This window comes from Mauremys mutica, chromosome 17 (assembly GCF_020497125.1).
Source record: "Mauremys mutica isolate MM-2020 ecotype Southern chromosome 17, ASM2049712v1, whole genome shotgun sequence".
Classification (NCBI taxonomy): Eukaryota; Metazoa; Chordata; order Testudines; family Geoemydidae; genus Mauremys; species Mauremys mutica.
In genome coordinates, this window is record NC_059088.1 from 187,426 (window position 1) to 205,755 (window position 18,330).

Consider the following 18,330-nt stretch of genomic DNA (forward strand, 5'->3'; position numbering starts at 1 on the left):
ATGAAGCAGCTCATCTCCCACCTTCTGGGTAAGTTTGAAAAGAATTGGATTAATTTTTTTGGGGGGGGGGTTGGCAAAAAACCAACAACTTAGCTTAAGCTCCTTGGGGAAGGAAACCTGTCTTTGTTCTCTGTTTGTACAGCTCCTAGCACAAGGGTCCCTGACCGGCTGCTGCCATAATAATTGTGTTGGGATCTGTGTAGGGCCCTTCACTGATGGGCATTCAGCCCAGATCTGTGTCTCTGGAAATGGACACCCGTTTTATCAATGATCTGGAAGAAAACATAAAATCATCAGTCAGAAAATTAATAAACCACCGATTCCAAGGTCAGACAGGACTAGTGTGAGCATCTCGTCTGACCTCCTGTCTACATAGACCAGAGACCTACCCCCAAAATTATTCCTAGGGCCGATCTCTTAGAAACACGTCCAATCTTGATTTTAAAATCGTCAGGGATGGGAAATCTACCATGACCCTTGGTAAATTGTTCTAATGGTTAATTACCCTCACTGTCAAAAATGTACGCCTTCTTTCCAGGCTGAATTTGTCTAGTTTCAACTTCCTGCCCTTGGATTGTGTTACACCTTTCTCTGCTAGATTAGAAAGCCCAATATTAAATATTTGTGTACATGCTTATAAACAGTAATCAAGTCACCCCTTAACTTTCTATTCGTTAAGCCAAATAGATCGAGCTCTTTGAATATTTCACCTACACGTGTGCCCCAATCCTCTAATTCTGCTGGCTCTTTTTGACCCCTCTCCCATTTATCTCCACCCTTTTTGAACTGCAGGCACTGGGACTGGACACAGAATTCCAGTTCACCAATGCCAGATACCCATGTCAAATAATCTCTCTGCTCCTACTCGAGATTCCCCTGTTCATGCATCCCTGGATTGCATTAGCTCTTTCAGCCACAGTGTCACACTGGGTGCTCATGTTCAGCAGTTTGTAGAAGACCCGCAGATTGGGGGAGCAGTAAATAAAGAAGAGGACAGATTACTGATACAGAGTGAGCTGGATCGTTAGGTGAGCTAGATGCAATCAACACTCTGTGCCTCAGTATGGCCAAATGTTAGGTCTAGGATGTATTTACAGGTGGGGGACTCTCTCCTGGGAATCAGTGACTCTGAAGAAGACTTGAAGTCATGGTGGATAATGAGCTTAAAAACACGAGCTCCCAGGGCAATCCCATAGTCAACAGGGGCTGATGTGATCATTCGATGTATAAACAGGAGGATATCGAGTAGGAGCAGAGAGGTTATTTTATCTCTGTATTTGGTCCTGGTGCAATAGCAGCTGGAATCCTGTGTCCAGTCCTGGTGCCCACAGTTCAAGGAGGATGTCGATAAAAGGAAACGGTTCAGAGAAGAGCTACGAGAATGGTTAGAGGACTAAAAAACGTGCCATACAGTGAGAGACCCCAGTAGCTTATCAAAGAGCAGGTTAAGGGGTGACCTGATCACAGTCTAGAAAAACCTTCCTGGGGAACAGCAAGTTGATAATAGAGGGCTCTTCAATCTAGCTGACAAAGGCTTAAGAAGACCCCATTGCTGGAAGTTGAAGCTAGACAACTTCAGACTGGACAAATGTCCAGGTTTTTTTTAACAGTCATGGTCTTTAACCATTCGAACAACTTGCCAAGGGTTGCGGTGGATTCTCCATCGCAGGATGTTTTTCTAAACTGGGTTCTAGCTCAGCCACAGCTGTTGGACTCAAAGCAGGAATTAATTCAGGGAAGCTCTCTGGCCTGTGTTATGCAGGAGGTAAGTAGATGATCAGTGATCTCTTCTGGCCTCTAAATCTATGAATACACTGGTGGCTAGGCCTGGTGTACATTTATTATTAGTCATTACTGGCTAATAAGCAAGTCCACATGCTACCTATCATACTGAGTCCTTTGCTATTTATTGTTCCATGTTGATTATGAATTCTTTCTTATGGCTTGTGAATCAATATGTTACTGATGTTCTTACAGCCGCACCTGGCAGATTAGAACCCCATTGTGCTAAGTGCTGTAAAGTTAAATAACAAAAGACAATTCCCACCCCGAAGCGATTATGCTCTTTTTGGCTCTGATTCTGCAAGGAGCCCCCTTTGGAGTCCGATTGACCTTAACAGGCGTAGGGATCTTTTATGTTGATCATCATTAGCTAGAGAGAAGGAGGGTAAAGAGAAGCGGTGGGGTGGGAGGACAGGATAAGAGGACACAAGCAGACTGAGTTGTGGGCGTGCTTGGAGAGCCTTGCCCCTGGGGGTACACACAGGTCTTCCAGGGGGTACATCAACTCTAGATATTTGCCTAGTTTTACCACAAGCGAGATAAAAAGCACTAGCGCAGTCAGTACAAACTAAAATTTCCTACGGACAATGACTTGTTTATACTGCTCTATGTACTATTCCCTAATGTAAGTACAGTATTTATTTTCCAATTGATTTATTTTATAATGATATCATAACAATGAGAAAGTCAGAAATTTTTCAGTAACAGCGTGCTATGTAGGGTGACCAGACAGCAAATGTGAAAAATTGGGATGGGGATGGGGGGTAATAGGAGCCTCTATAAGAAAAAAAAAACCCAAAATCAGGACTGTCCCTATAAAATCAGGACATCTGGTCACTCTAGTGCTATGACACTTTTGTATTTTTATGTCTGATTTTGTAAGCAAGTAGTTTTTAAGCGAGGTGAACTTAGGGATATGCAAGACAAATCAGGCTCCTGAAAGGGCTGCAGTAGTCTGACAAGTTTGAGAACCACTGTCCTCACTCATGATGCAACTCAGAGAAGCCATATAACAAATGGAGGATTTAGTTAGTAAAACTTCCTTAGGACATGGGACCATCTGGGTCATTGAGTCCAGGCCCCTGCTGTTGTTCACAGTCCCATCATATAACAAAATTTTATGAATGGGGTGAATTCCATCTTCTGATAGGTGGGCTATTTGCCACCACTAGCCCTATTGGAAAACTGTTCCAGAACCTCCTTCCTCTAATATCCAGCCATCTTAAATCCACAAGGGAAAGTGCCCCGTGTAATGGGATGCAAAGTGCTGGGTCGCAAACACAAAGGGGTGAGAGTTGGGAAGAGCACACGGCTAAGGGTTGTGAGCTCCTCTGCTTCTACTGTGCCTGGCATGACCCATTGTTCTACTGTAAACTGCTGAATCCATTGTGGGTAAAATAAGCTGAAAATGTTTTTGATCCAAAAAGGTTTAGTCCCTTTATCTTTACCATGTGCCTCTGCATTTCTTAGTTCCAGCTGAGTGTGGGAGAGGAAATATCAAATAGCCATTCTCTGGAGCTGCTACAGTGCAGGGAACAGAAGTAAACTTCTGAGAATGCCTCCTGCATTCCCAGCTCCAGAGGGTTTTTTTGCTGAGCAGCTGGGCTTCTGATGGTGGCATCCAAAGCATGTATCTGAGGCTCAACTGTCAATGAAGGTAGCAGAGGGTCAGTTGATACACAGTAGAACTGCGGCAGCAGGTTACAAGGAAGTGGTGTTCTGAGATGATTTGATAAATGTCCAGTGGGGACATTGGCTAATAGGAGAAGTGAGTTACACTCTTACAGTGTAGATGTGGGAACGAGACAAACCCTGATTGTCCTCACTCAGTGTTTACTCAGACAAAACTCCCTTTGGGTTTAACGACTGAGGCCAGCTCATCAGTTGCTGTAGCTCTGCTGAAGTCAATAGAGCCACACTGATTTGTAGGCTGAGCACAACTTGATTTTTTTTTCAATTAAACTTTTCTTGGGTATGGGAAACTATGGAGGGGTCAGGCCATCGGGGAAGTCAGACAATATTTGTTTAATGACAGTAGACCTTGTAATTGTTAAAACAGAAATTGTCAATATAAAATCACAATATATAAAGTAAATATCCTGAAATCAAACTGTAATAAGTTCTCAAGCAGCATTTTTCTTATTTTTCCTATCGGTCAATTTCAATAGTTATTGATGGAAATATTTTTTCACGGGTTTGGGTGTGTATGGCGAAATTGACGTTTACCAACATCTACCAATAAAAATTGAATCCTTCCAATCCTACTAGTTTACAGGTCCCCATCCTCCCCACGAGGAGGGTTTGGCCCTCTGAAAATCCCCCCAAATTGCTTTTATTATCTATAGACTATATTCCAGATGTGCTTGGGGGTCTCCACCGGTATCAGGGCCTTCTCTGCTAGGTGCTGTATGGACACAATGCTTACCTTGAATTTACAGTTTAAATAGAAAAGATGGACCTAGGGGAAACTGAGAAGGGGTAAGGACTTGTTCAAGGTCAACTTGCAGGTCAGTGACTGAGCCAGGAATGACACCTTGATCTCCCAGCCTACTGCTCTATCCACTAGGCCACACAGCCTCATACAGGGTAACAGCACTAAAACCCAGTGCGGTAAGAGCATTCTTGGTTGTTTCTCCTCTTTCAGGCTTTTGCTGTCTCGTCTGCTTCACGGTGACTCAATGTTTCACCAGCGATGGTAAGTTGATGCCTAGAAACATGGACAAACTGCTCCAGATCTGAACCCCAGTGTGTCCTTTCAGCCTTGGATTCCCTGAAATGTGCGTCTTATACTGCTCAGTAGACCCTTGGGCAGTATAAGTTCGTAGATAGTCCGACTATCCAAAAAAGGGTAATGTTAATGTCCCAGCCATTGTTATCTCAGTAGAGGTTTCCCAAACACTTCAATGAAATAAAATGGTTTAAATAAAACAATAAAACATGTTTATTAATGAGAGAGAGAGAGCTTTTAAGTGGTAAGTCTCAAAAGTCAGAATTGGTTACAAATGAAATAAAAAGATAAAACCTCAAGCTAATTCCTAAATGTTCCCAAGCTAAATAAGATTTGAAGCCAACATCCTTCTTACCACACCAGATGCTGCTGGAAGTTCTCAGTACAGAGGCTGGATTTCCTTTTATTCTGGGATCACTCCCCTTAGTTCAGTGTTTTTCAAGGATTCATTGATGTTATAAGCAGAGAGAGATAAGTTAGACAAGAGAGGTGGGTACAGGCATTTTTTATCCCCCTTCTTACACCCCAATCCTTGGGTGCTGGAAATACCCTGGCTGGGTCCCGTGGGTAGGCAGTATGTGAGTGCCAAACAGTCTTTCAGCTGATTTGTACATTTCCAGTTTAGAACTTCCCAGTTGGTGAATCTCCAATTAACCAGGGGATGACTCTTTTCCGTGTTGCTGGCATGCCAGTGTGTCCTTATCTCTGAGGAACTGGCTTATGAGTACAGTAGTTACAAAATATTTTAATAATAATCATGCAGCAAAAACTCATAATTTCTCATGCAGTGTTTGTTACACACATTTCAAGAAGATAATAATATTCATCAGATAATGCGTGTCAAATGATACCTCACAGGGAATACTTTGTACAAAATAGATCATAGCCATATAAAAGTGGTGAATATGGGCTACAGGGAGTCATAGCTACCCTTCCCACATCCTCCTGTTTCCCTGGCTTCAGGGGAGAGGGATGGAGGCCTTTTTTTGATCCTTTCTCTGATGTCTCAAGAAGAGTGGCCAGCTGCCTTGGTCCTCCGAACTCAGCCACCTGCTCTGTTAGGTCCACACTTTCTCCCTCGCTGCATTAACAAGGTTAATGCATGAATGTGAACCACATAGAAGAAGTCAAACAAAAGGTGCAAAGGGTTATCTGTTGATCTCTTTAAACCACATAGTTCCTTCTTGCTTTCACAGTTGACAGATGTCAGGATTCATCTACTTGCCCTGCTTTTGCAAAATGTGAAAATGTTCCTGGGGGCTACCACTGCACCTGCAAAAGCAGGTTTGTATCTACTTCTGGGGAGCAAAACTTCACTGATCCAACAGTGAAGTGTGTTGGTGAGTATCAGCTCCGGAGCACTGCTAAGTGAGCGGGAGCTGTGTAATGTGCAAGAGTAATGGAGGTTGCTGTAATGCCATTGGGACCAGCTCTTGCAGTTTCCAGAAAAGTTATGTATCAGTGTACTCCACTGACTGGTGAGCATGCTGCAGTGATTAAGGGTATGTTTACACTTCCATCGAGCTAGCATGCTAACAATAGAGGGTAGCCAAGCAGTGGTGAGTGGTGGGATGGAACTGGGCCTGGAAACCAATGTGTTGGAGTAGGGTGGGGAGACAGATCTATCCAGACAACAGGAAGCAGGGAGAAGAAGGGACTGTCTGGATAAAGAGAGTGGGTCAAGGAGCTGGTCTAGGGGAACAACAATGAGATTGGATTAAATACCTGGGAGGGACATTGGGACTGGGACTCTGTGGGACTGGGGAATGTTGTGGGGCAGGGTGGCAGTGGGCACAGCTGGAAACTAAGCGGGGAGGAGAGAGACAAATGGAATGAGGAGCTGGTATGCAGGGGAGCTGGCACTGACTGGAAGAAGAGACTGGGACGGGCAGGGGAGGATTAGGTGCAGGGGAACTGGGACTGGTTGGAAAAGGAGACCCGGACTGGAATGAGACACCTGAGGCGTTCAGATTGGGATGGGGATAAGAGTCAGGGATGGGAAGAGACAGCACTGGAACATGGAGACGTGGTGGGGAGGGATAAGGCTGAAGGAGCCAAGCTTGTTTATGAGCACACAGAAGAGTCTGTGACCACTAGTGGACACTCCCCTCCAGAGCCTGGAATTGGAGCCATTTCCAGCTCTTCTGAGTCCCCACCCAGCAACTGGCCAGGCTTGGTTCCGTCAGTTCTGCATGACTCCCTAGGTGTGAGCGAGTGTCCCAGCAGGAAATCTTGTCCTTGCCAGGCCACTCACACCATGACCTTTGGAGTTACTTTTATGCTTGCAACGATGGCCATGCATTGAGCTCCGCAGTCAAGATCTTTATTGACAGCAACGTAACCAGATCCCTTCAAAATTATCTATTGTTGCTGCTGGACGTGGACATGGACTTTAAGACAAATTGCTGACCCTAACGGGGGTTTAGGCTGTTTCTGAACTACAATTCACTGTAGCCTGTTCACAGGACCAAAACCTCCCTACCCCCAAATCCCATCCTTCAGTCTTACAGTGAAATTCCCCAGGGTGAAACCTGAACTTCTGTGTACTCTTAATCCCCCAACCTGGGGTTCCTTTTACATTGCTTTACTGTCAGACCAGCCACTCCTGGCCTGCTCATGCGCAGATACTAGCCTGGAAAATCACTCCCAGATGTTTACATGAATGCTGTCCCAGCCATCCATGGATAGCTACGCTGCGACTCCCACGTATCCCCACTCCCAGCCTTGGCTCCCCAGAAACGTGCATCTTATACTGCTCAGTAGACCCCTGGACATTATAAGATCATAGATAGTCCGACATTCCAACAAAGGGTAATGTTTACGCCCCAGCCTTTGTTATCTTAAGTAGAGGTTTCCAAATACACTCGTTTAGATAAAACAATAAAACACGTTTATTAATGAGAGAGTGAGAGATTTTTAGTGGTAAGGCACCGTTTGAATTGGTTACAAAAGAAATAAAAAGATAAAACCTCAAGTTAATTCCTAAACATTCCCAAGCTAAATAAGATTTGAAGCAAACATCCCTCTCACCGCACCCGATGCTGCAGGAAGTTCTCGGATCACAGGCTGGATTTCCTTTCATTCTGAGACCACTCCTCTTAGTTCAGTGTTTTTCAAGGAATCATTGATGTTATAAGCAGAGAGAGATAAGGTAGACAAGAGAGGTGGTTACAGGCATTTTTGTCCCTATTATTATACTTCAATTATTGTGTGCTGGAAATACCGTTGCTGGGTCATCTGGATAGAAAGTATGTGAGCACCAAACTGTTTTTCCGCTGATTGGTACTTTTCATGTTGAGAACTCCCCAGTTGGTGAATCTCCTATTAAATGGGATGACTCTTTAGCAGGTTGCTTGCATGCGAGAGTGTTCTTGTTTCTGAGGAACTTGCTTATGAGTACTACCAAGGAATTACAAGATATTTCGGTAAGAATCATACAGCAAAATCTCATAATTTCACATGCAGTGTTTGTTACACACATTTCAAGAAGATAATAATATTCATCAGATTATGAGTATCCAAATGATACCTCACAGGGCATACTTTGTACAAAATAGATCATAACCATATAAAAGTTTTGTATATGGAATACAGGCTGTCCCAGCTATCCTCCCACATCCTCCTGTTTTCCTGTATTCAGGGGAGGGGGATGGAGGGCTTTTCTTGATCCTTTCCCTGATATCTCGAGAAGAATGGGCAGCTGCCTTGGTCCTCTCACCTCATCCACTTGCTCTTTTAGGAAAACACTTTCTCCCTTCTTGCATGATTAACAAGGTTAATGAATTAATCTGAACCATAGTGAAGTAGTCAACCAAAACATGCAAAGACTTATCCGTTGCTCTCTTTGAATGACATGGTTCCTTCTTTCTTTCATAGTTGACAAGTGTCGGACTTTGTCTACTTGTCCTCCTTTTGCAACCTGTGAAAACATCCCCGGAGGCTACCAGTGCACCTGCAATCAGGGGTTTGCATCTAGTTCTGGGGAGGAACACTTCACTGATCCTGCAGTAAAGTGTGTTGGTAAGTATCGGCTCTGGAACCCAGCTAAGTGAGCGAGAGCACTGTAATGGAGCAACTGTAATGTAGGTTGCTCTAATGCCATTGGGCCCAGCTCTTGCACTTGCCCAAAAAGTTATTTATTAGAGTACTCCACTGACTGGTGAGCATGCTGCCGTGATTAAGGGTACGTCTACACTTCCATCGAGCTAGCATGCTAACAATATAGAGTAACCAAGCAGGTGCGACTGGTGGGATGGAACTGGGCCTGGAAACCTGTGTTTGGAAGTAGGGTGGGGAGACAGATCTGACCAGGCAACAGGATGCAGGGGGAAGATGGGACTGGCTAGATAAAGAGAGTGGGTCAAGGAGCTGGTCTGAGGGAACAACAATGAGATTGGACTAAATATCTGGGGAGGGCCCCTGAAACTGGGACTCAGTGGAACTGGGAAGTGTTGTGGGGCTGGCAGATGTCACAGCTAGAAACTAAGAGGGGAGGAGAGAGACAAATGGAATGAGGAGCCGAGATGCAGGGGAAGTGGGACTGGCTGAGAAAAGAGACCCAGTCCGGGATGAGACCCCTGAGGCGTTCTGATTGGGATGGGGACAAGAGCCAGGGATGGGAAGAGACAGCACTGGGACAGGGAGAAGTGGTGGGGAGGGATAAGGCTGAAGGAGCGAAACTTGGGTAAATAAGATTTGAAGCCAACATCCGTCTCACCACACCAGATGCTGCAGGCAGGTCTCAGTTCACAGGCTGGATTTCCTTTTATTCTGGGACCACTCCTCTTAGTTCAGTGTTTTTCAAGGATTCACTGATGTTATAAGCAAAGAGAGATAAGACAGACAGGAGAGGTGGGTACAGGCATTTTTGTCCCCCTTCTTACACCCCAATCCTTGGGTGCTGGAAATACCCTTGATGGGTCCCGTGGGTAGGCAGTATGTGAGCGCCAAACTGTCTTTCAGCTGTTTTGTACATTTCCTGTTTAGAACTCCCCAGTTGGTGAACCTCCGATTAACCAGGGGATGACTCTTTTCTGTGTTGCAGGAATGCCAGTTCTTGTCTCTTAGGGACTGGCTAATGAGTACTACACAGTAGTTCCAAAATATTTTAGTAATAATCATACAGCAAAATCTCATAATTTCACATGCAGTATTTGTTACACACATTTCAAGAAGATAATTATATTCACCAGATTATGCGTTTCCCTAACAGGGAATACTTTGTACAAAATAGATCAAAGCCATATAAAAGTGGTGAATATGGGCTACAGGGTGTCACAGCAACCCTTCCCACGTCCTCCTATTTCCTTGGCTTCAGGTGAGAGGGATGGAGGCCTTTTCTTGTTCCTTTGCCTGATGTCTTGAGAAGAGTGGCCTGCTGCCTTGGTCCTCACACCTCAGCCACCTGCTCTGTTAGGTCCACACTTTCTCCCTCGCTGCATTGTTAACAAGGTTAATGCATGAATGTGAACCACATAGAAGAAGTCAAACAAAAGGTGCAAAGGGTTATCTGTTGCTCTCTTTAAACCACATAGTTCCTTCTTGCTTTCACAGTTGACCGATGTCAGGATTCATCTACTTGCCCTGCTTTTGCAAAATGTGAAAATGTTCCTGGGGGCTACCACTGCACCTGCAAACGTGGGTTTGCATCTACTTCTGGGGAGCAAAACTTCACTGATCCAACAGTGAAGTGCGTCGGTGAGTATCAGCTCCGGAGCACTACTACAAGTGAGCGGGAGCTGTGTAATGTGCGAGAGTAATGGAGATTGTTGTAATGCCACTGGGACCAGCTCTTGCAGTTTCCGGAAAAGTTATGTATCAGTGTACTCCACTGACTGGTGAGCATGCTGCAGTGATTAAGGGTACATCTATACTTCCATTGAGCTAGCATGCTAACAATAGAGGGTAGCCAAGCAGGTGCGAGTGGTGGGATGAGACTGGGACTGGAAACTGGCGTGTGGAAGTATTGTGGGGAGACAGATCCGTCCAGGCAAGAGAGTGCAGGGAGAAGATGGGACTGGCTGGATAAAGAGAGTGGGTCAAGGAGCTGGTCTGAGGGAACAACAATGATATTGGACTAAGTACCTGGGAAGGACACTGGGGCTGGAACTCAGTGGGACTGGGGAATGTTGTGGGACTGGCAGTGGGTGCAGCTAGAAACTAAGCAGGGAGGAGAGAGACAAATGGAACGAGGAACTGGGATGCAGAGGAACTGGGAGTGGCTGGGAAAGGAGACCAGGACTGGAATGAGATACATGAGGCGTTCCGATTGGGACGGGGACAAGAGCCAGGGATGGGAAGAAACTGCACTGGGACAGGGACAAGTTGTGTTTGGGGGGGATAAGGCTGAAGGAGCCGAGCTTGGGTATGAGCAGGCAGAAGAGTCTGTGCCCACTAGTGGACTCTCCCCTCCACAGCCTGGAATGGGATCCAAGATTCCAGCTCTTCTGACTCCCCACCCAGCGCATGGCCAGGTTTGGTTCCGTCAGTTCTGCACGACTCCCAAGGCGTGGGTGAGTGTCCCAGCAGGAAATCTTGCCCTTGCCAGGCCATTAACACCATGAACTTTGGAGTTACTTTTATGCTTGCAACGATGGCCATGCATTGAGCTCCGAAATCAAGATCTTTATTGACAGCTACGTAACCAGACCCCTTCAAAATGATTTCTTGTTGCTGCTGGATGTGGACATGGATTTTAAGACAAAATAGTGACCCTAGTGGGGGGTTAGTCTGTTTCTGAACTACAATTCACTGTAGCCTGTTCACAGGATCAAAACATCTCTACCCCCAAATCCCATCCTTCAGTCTTACAGTGAAATTCCCCAGGGTGAAACCTGAACTTCTGTGTACTCTTAATCCCCCAACCTGGGGTTCCTTTTACGTTGCTTTACTGTCAGACCAGCCACTCCTGGCCTGCTCATGCGCAGATACTAGCCTGGAAAATCACTCCCAGATGTTTACATGAATGCTGTCCCAGCCATCCATGGATAGCTACGCTGCGACTCCCACGTATCCCCACTCCCAGCCTTGGCTCCCCAGAAACGTGCATCTTATACTGCTCAGTAGACCCCTGGACATTATAAGATCATAGATAGTCTGACATTCCAACAAAGGGTAATGTTTACGCCCCAGCCTTTGTTATCTTAAGTAGAGGTTTCCAAATACACTCGTTTAGATAAAACAATAAAACATGTTTACTAATGAGAGATGTAAGGCACAAAAGTTAGATTTGGTTAGAAAAGAAATAAAAAGCTAAAACCTCAACCTAATTCCTAAAGATGACCAAGCTAAACAAAAATTGAAGCCAACATCCCTCTCACCACACCAGATGCTGCAGGCAGTTCTCAGTTCACAGGCTGGATTTCCTTTCATTCTGGGACCACTCCCGTTACTTCCCTGTTTTTTAAGGATTCATTGATGTTATAAGAAGAGAAAGAGATAAGGTAGACAGGTGAAGTGGTTACAGGCATTGTTTCCCCCCTTCTTACACCCCAATCCTTGTGTGATGGAAATGCCTTTGCTGGGTCCTGTGGTTGGGCAGTATGTGAGCACCAAACTGTCTTTCAGCTGATTTGTAAATTTCCGGTTGAGAACTACCCAGTTGGTGAATCTCCCATTAAACAGGGGATAACTCTTTGTCATGTTGATTGCATGCCAGTGTGTTCTTGTCTCTGAGGAAATTCCTTATGAGGACTACCCAGGAATTACAACATACTTCAGTAATCAGATATTAGGAATGGCAATATACAAAAACCTGTAGGAGAACACTTCAACCTCCCTGGCCACACAATAGCAGATCTTAAGGTGGCCATCCTGCAGCAAAAAAACTTCAGGACCAGACTTCAAAGAGAAACTGCTGATCTCCAGGTCATCTGCAAATTTGACACCATCAGCTCAGGATTAAACAAAGACTGTGAATGGCTTGCCAACTACAGAACCAGTTTCTCCTCCCTTGGTTTTCACTCAACTGCTAGAACAGGGCCTCATCCTCCCTGATTGAACTAACCTCGTTATCTCTAGCTTGCTTCTTGCTTGCATATATAAACCTGCCCCTGGAAATTTCCACTACTTGCATCCAAAGAAGTGGGTATTCACCCACGAAAGCTCATGCTGCAAAACGTCTGTTAGTCTATAAGGTGCCACAGGATTCTTTGCTGCTTATACTTCAGCAATAATCATTGTGCAAAATCTCATATTTTCACATGCATGTCTGTTACACACATTTCAAGAAGGTGATAATATTCATCAGCTTATGAGTTTCCAAATGATACCTCACAGGGCATACTTTGTACAAAATAGATCAAAGCCACATAAAAGTGGTGAATATGGGCTACAGGATGTCACAGCTACCCTTCCCACATCCTTCTGTTTCCTTGGCTTCAGGGGAGAGGGATGGAGGCCTTTTCTTGATCCTTTGCCTGATGTCTCGAGAAGAGTGGCCAGCTGCCTTGGTCCTCCTACCTCAGCCACCTGCTCTGTTAGGCCTACACTTTCTCCCTTCCTGCATGATTAACAAGGTTAATGAATTAATCTGAACCATACTAAAGAAGTCAAACAAAAGGTGCAAAGGGTTATCTGTTGCTCTCTTTGAATGACGTGGTTCCTTCTTCCTTTCACAGTTGACAACTGTCGGAATTTGTCTACTTGTCCTGCTTTTGCAACGTGTGAAAACGTCCCTGGAGGCTACCACTGCACCTGCAATCAGGGGTTTGCATCTAGTTCTGGGAAGAAATACTTCACTGATGCAACAGTGAAATGCGTCGGTGAGTATCAGCGCCGAAGCCCAGCTAAGTGAGCGGGAGCTCTGTAATGGGGCGAGTGTAATGTACATTGCTCTAATACCATTGGGACCAGCTCTTGCACTTGCCCGAAAAGATATGTATCAGTGTACTCCACTGACTGGCGAGCATGCTGCGGTGATTAAGGGTACGTCTACACTTCCCATCGAGCTAGCATGCTAACAATAGAAGATAGCCAAGCAGGTGCGAATGGTGGGATGGAACTGGGAAAGGAAACCAGTGTGTGGAAGTAGGGTGAGGAGAGAGATCCGTCCAGGCAACAGGATGCAGAGGGAAGATGGCACTGGCCAGATAAAGAGAGTGGGTCAAGGAGCTGGTCTGAGGGAACAACAATGAGATTGGACTAAGTATCTGGGCAGGGACCCTGAAACTGGGAGTCAGTGGGACAGGGACATTTTGGGGGGCTGGCAGTGGGCACAGCTAGAAACGAAGAGGGGAGTAGAGAGACAAATGGAATGAGGAGCTGGTATGCAAGAGAACTGGGACTGTCTGGGAAAGGAGACCAGGACTGGGATGATACACCTGAGGAGGTCCGATTGGGACAATATCCAGGGATGGGAAGAGACAGCACTTAGACAGGGACATGTGCAGGGGGGGATGTGGCTGAAGGGGCCGAGATTGAGTATGAGCAGGCAGAAGAATCTGTGCCCACTAGTGGACTCTCCCCTCCAGAGCCTGGAATGGGAGCCAAGATTCCAGTTCTTCTGACTCCCCACCCAGCGCCTCGCCAGGCTTGGTTCCGTCAGTTCTGCATGGCTCCCTAGGCGTGGGTGAGTGTCCCAGCAGGAAATCTTGCCCTTGCCAGGCCACTCACACCATGACCTTTGGAGTTACTTTTATGCTTGCAACGATGGCCATGCATTGAGCTCTGGAGTCAAGATCTTTACTGACAGTACATAACCAGGCCCTTTCAAAATGATTTCTTGCTGCTGCTCGTGGTGGAAATGGATTTTAAGATAAAATGGTGACCCTAGTGAGGGTTTAGTCTCTTTCTGGACTAAAACTCACTGTAGCCTGTTCACAGGATCAGAACCTCCCTACCCCCAACTCCCATCCTTCAATCTTTCTGTGAAATTCCCCAGGGTGAAACCTGATCTGCTTTTTCCCCTTAGCCCCCCAACCTGGGGTTCCTTTTACACTGCTTCACTGTCAGACCAGCCACTCCTGGCCTGCTCATGCACAGATACCAGTCTGCAAAATCACGTCCATTTGTTTACATGAATGCTGTGCCAGCCATCCCTGGATAGATACACCGCGACACCCACATATCCCCACTCCCAGCCTTGGCTCCCCAGAAATGTGCATCTTATCCTGCTCAGTAGACCCCTGGACATTATAAGATCATAGATAGTCCAACATTCCAACAGAGGGTTAAACTAAAGGTGCAAAGGGTTTTCCGTTGCTCTCTTTCAGTGACATGGTACCTTCTTGCTTTCACAGTCGACCGATGTCAGGATTCATCTACTTGTCCTGCTTTTGCAAAATGTGAAAATGTTCCTGGGGGCTTCCACTGCACCTGCAAACGTGGGTTTGCATCTACTTCTGGGGAGCAAAACTTCACTGATCCAACAGTGAAGTGCGTTGGTGAGTATCAGCTCCGGAGCACTGCTAAGTGAGCGGGAGCTCGTAGTAGGGCGAGAGTAATGGAGGTTGCTTTAATGCCATTGGGACCAGGTCTTGCAGTTTCCAGAAAAGTTATGTATCTCTGTACTGCACTGACTGGTGAGCATGCTGCAGTGATTAAGGGTACGTCTACATTTCCATTGTGCTAGCATGCTAACAATAGAGGTAACCAAACAGGTGCGAGTGGTGGGATGCAACTGGGACTGCAAACTGTCCCAGCCATCCATGGATAGATACATTGTGACACCCGCATATCCCCACTCTCACCCTTGGCACCCCAGTATTGTGCGTCTTATACTAGTCAGTAGACCCCTTGCATTATAAGAACATAGATAGTCTCACATTCCAACAAAGGGTAATGTTTATGCCCCAGCCTTTGTTATCTTAAGTAGAGGATTCCAAAACACACTGGTTTAGATAAAACTATTGTGATAAACTCAGGACAGACAGCTGCAAGGGAGAGGTAGAAATCAGTCCCAGAGGGTTAAAAGGCCCTCCTCCCTATCAACTGCGGGGTAACTACAGGTCAGTCAGGTTCAGCTGAGAAGGGGTTACCAAAGTATCAATTAGAATCAGCTGAGAGGGAGCTACCTGAGGTTAATTAGGATCAGCTGATTCCAAGTAAGGGCTGCCTGAGACGTTTTTAAACCCTCCCCTGGGGGGGAAGGAGGGGAGGAGAGAAGAGAGAGAAGGAGCCCTGCTGCCAGTAGGTGAGGAGCAGCAAGACAGCGAGCCTCACCAGGAGGAGAGGCAGTAGTCTCTCCCACAAGGGAGAAAAATAAGCTAAAAAGGAGAAGGAATGGACTTCCCCTGTGCCCCAAGGGAGACCATATTACCCAAGCCTGTCTCGCCAGGGCTAACCGCAGCGGAGGCTGGGGAGACCAAGAAGGTGCCTTGCCATACTATAAAACATGTTTATTAAGGAGACAGTGAGAGATTTTTTGTGGTAAGGCACAAAAGTCAGAATTGGTTGCAAATGAAATAAGATAAAAACTCAAGATAATTTATAAACATGACCAAGCTAAATAAGATTTGAAGCCAACATCCCTCTCACCATACCAGATACTGCAGGGAGTTCACAGTTCACAGGCTGGATTTCCTTTCATTCTGGGACCACTCCTCTTAGTTCAGTGTTTTTCAAGGATTCATTGATGTTATAAGTAAAGAGAGATAAGGTAGACAGGAGAGGTGGGTAAAAGCATTCTTGTCCCCCTTCTTACACCTCAGTGCTTGGGTGCTGGAAATACCATTGGTGGGTCCTGTGGGTAGGCAGTATGTGAATGCCAAATTGTCTTTCAGTGATTTGTACATTTCCTGTTTACAACTTCCCAGTTGATAAGTCTCCGATTAACCAGGGGAGGACTCTTTAGCATGTGGCTGGTATGCCAGTGTCTTCTTGTCTCTGAGGAACTGGCTTATGAGTACTACACAGTAGTTACAAAATATTTTAGTAATAATAATACAGCAAAATCTCATAATTTCACATACAGTATTTGTTACACAGATTTCAAGAAGATAATAATATTCATCAGATTATGAGTTTCCAAATGACACCTCACAAGGCATACTTTGTACAAAATAGATCATAGCCGTATAAAAGTGGTGAATATGGGGTGCAGGGTGTCCCAGCTACCCTTCCCACATCCTCCTGTTTCCCTGGCTTCAGAGGAGGGGGATGGAGGCCTTTTCATGTTTCTTTGCCTGATGTCTCGAGAAGAGTGTCCGGCTGCCTTGGTTCCCACACCTCAGCCACCTGCTCTTTTAGGTCCAGGCTTTCTCCCTCACTGCATTGTTAACCAGGTTAATGAATGAATGTGAACCACATTGAAGAAATCAAACAAAAGGTGCAAAGGGTTATCTGTTGCTCTCTTTAACCCACATAGTACCTTCTTGCTTTCACAGTCGACAGATGTCAGAATTTATCTACTTGTCCTGCTTCTGCAACCTGTGAAAATGTTCCTGGGGGCTACCACTGCACCTGCAAACGCGGGTTTGCATCTAGTTCTGGGGAGCAAACCTTCACTGATCCAACAGTGAAGTGCGTTGGTGAGTATCACCTCCGGAGCACTGCTAAGTGAGTGGGAGCTCTGTAGTGGGGCGAGAGTAATGGAGGTTGCTGTAATGCCATTGGGATCAGCTTTTGAACTTGCCAGAAAGTTATGTATCGGTGTACTCCACTGACTGATGAGCATGCTGCAGTGATTAAGGGTACGTCTACACCTCCATCGAGCTAGCATGCTAACAATAGAGGGTAACCAAGCAGGTGCGAGTGGTGGGATGGATCTGGGCCTGAAAACCAGTGTGTGGAAGTAGGATGGGGAGACAGATCTGACCAGGCAACAGGATGCAGGGGGAAGATGGCACTGGCCAGATAAAGAGAGTGGGTCAAGGAGCTGGTCTGGGGGAAAAACAGTGAGATTGGACTAAGTACCTGGGAGGGACACTGGGCCTGGGACTCAGTGGAACTGGAGAATATTGTGGGGCAGGGTGGCAGTGGGTACACTGGAAACGAAGAGGGGAGGAGAGAGACAAATGGAATGAGGAGCTGGGATGCAGGGAAACTGGGACTGACTGGGAAAGGAGACCAGAACTGGGAGGGGAGAATTTGGTGCAGGGGTAGACTGGGACTGTCTGGGAAAGGAGACTGGGAGTGGAATGAGACACGTGAGGCGTTGTGATTGGGACGGGGACAGGAGCCAGGGGTGGGAAGAAAGTGCACTGGGACAGGGACAAGTTGTGTGTGTGGGTATAAGGCTGAAGGAACCAAGCTTGGGTATGAGCAGACAGAAGAGTCTGTGCCCACTAGTGGACACTCCCCTCCAGAGCCTGAAATGGGAGTCAAGATTCCAGCTCTTCTGACTCCCCACCCAGCACCTGGCCAGGCTTGGATCCGTCAGTTCTGCATGACTCCCTAGGCGTGGGTGAGTGTCCCAGCAGGAAATCTTGTCCTTGCCAGGCCACTCACACCATGACCTTTGGAGTTACTTTTATGCTTGCAACGATGGCCATGCATTGAGCTCTGGAGTCAAGATCTTTACTGACAGCTATGTAACCAGGCCCTTTCAAAATTATTTCTTGCTGCTGCTGGTGGTGGAGATGGATTTTAAGACAAAATGGTGACTTTAGCGGGGGATTATTCTCTTTCTGGACTAAAACCCACTGTAGCCTGTCCAGAGGATCAGAACCTCCCTACCCCCAACTCCCATTCTTCATTCCTACTGTGAAATTCCCCAGGGTGCAACCTAACCCCCTGACCTGGGGTTCCTTGTATGCTGCTTTACTGTCAGACGAGCCACTTCTGGTTTGCTGATGTACAGATACTAGCCTGCAAAATTACTCCTAGATGTTTATATAAATACTGTCCCAGACATCCATGGATAGATATTCTGCAACACTGAT

General features: G+C 46.2%; 1 protein-coding gene across 1 annotated transcript in view; it reads left to right on the forward strand.

Annotated features, from left to right (window-relative positions):
- Positions 1-18,330, forward strand: part of LOC123351849 (adhesion G protein-coupled receptor E1-like) — a 20,817-nt gene continuing 2,487 nt past the window's right edge. The window contains exons 1-6 of the mRNA XM_044991522.1: positions 1-28; positions 4,427-4,477; positions 10,064-10,207; positions 13,129-13,272; positions 14,749-14,892; positions 16,834-16,977. Coding sequence (XP_044847457.1) covers positions 1-28; positions 4,427-4,477; positions 10,064-10,207; positions 13,129-13,272; positions 14,749-14,892; positions 16,834-16,977 — 655 coding nt within the window. The remainder of the gene's footprint in view (positions 29-4,426; positions 4,478-10,063; positions 10,208-13,128; positions 13,273-14,748; positions 14,893-16,833; positions 16,978-18,330) is intronic.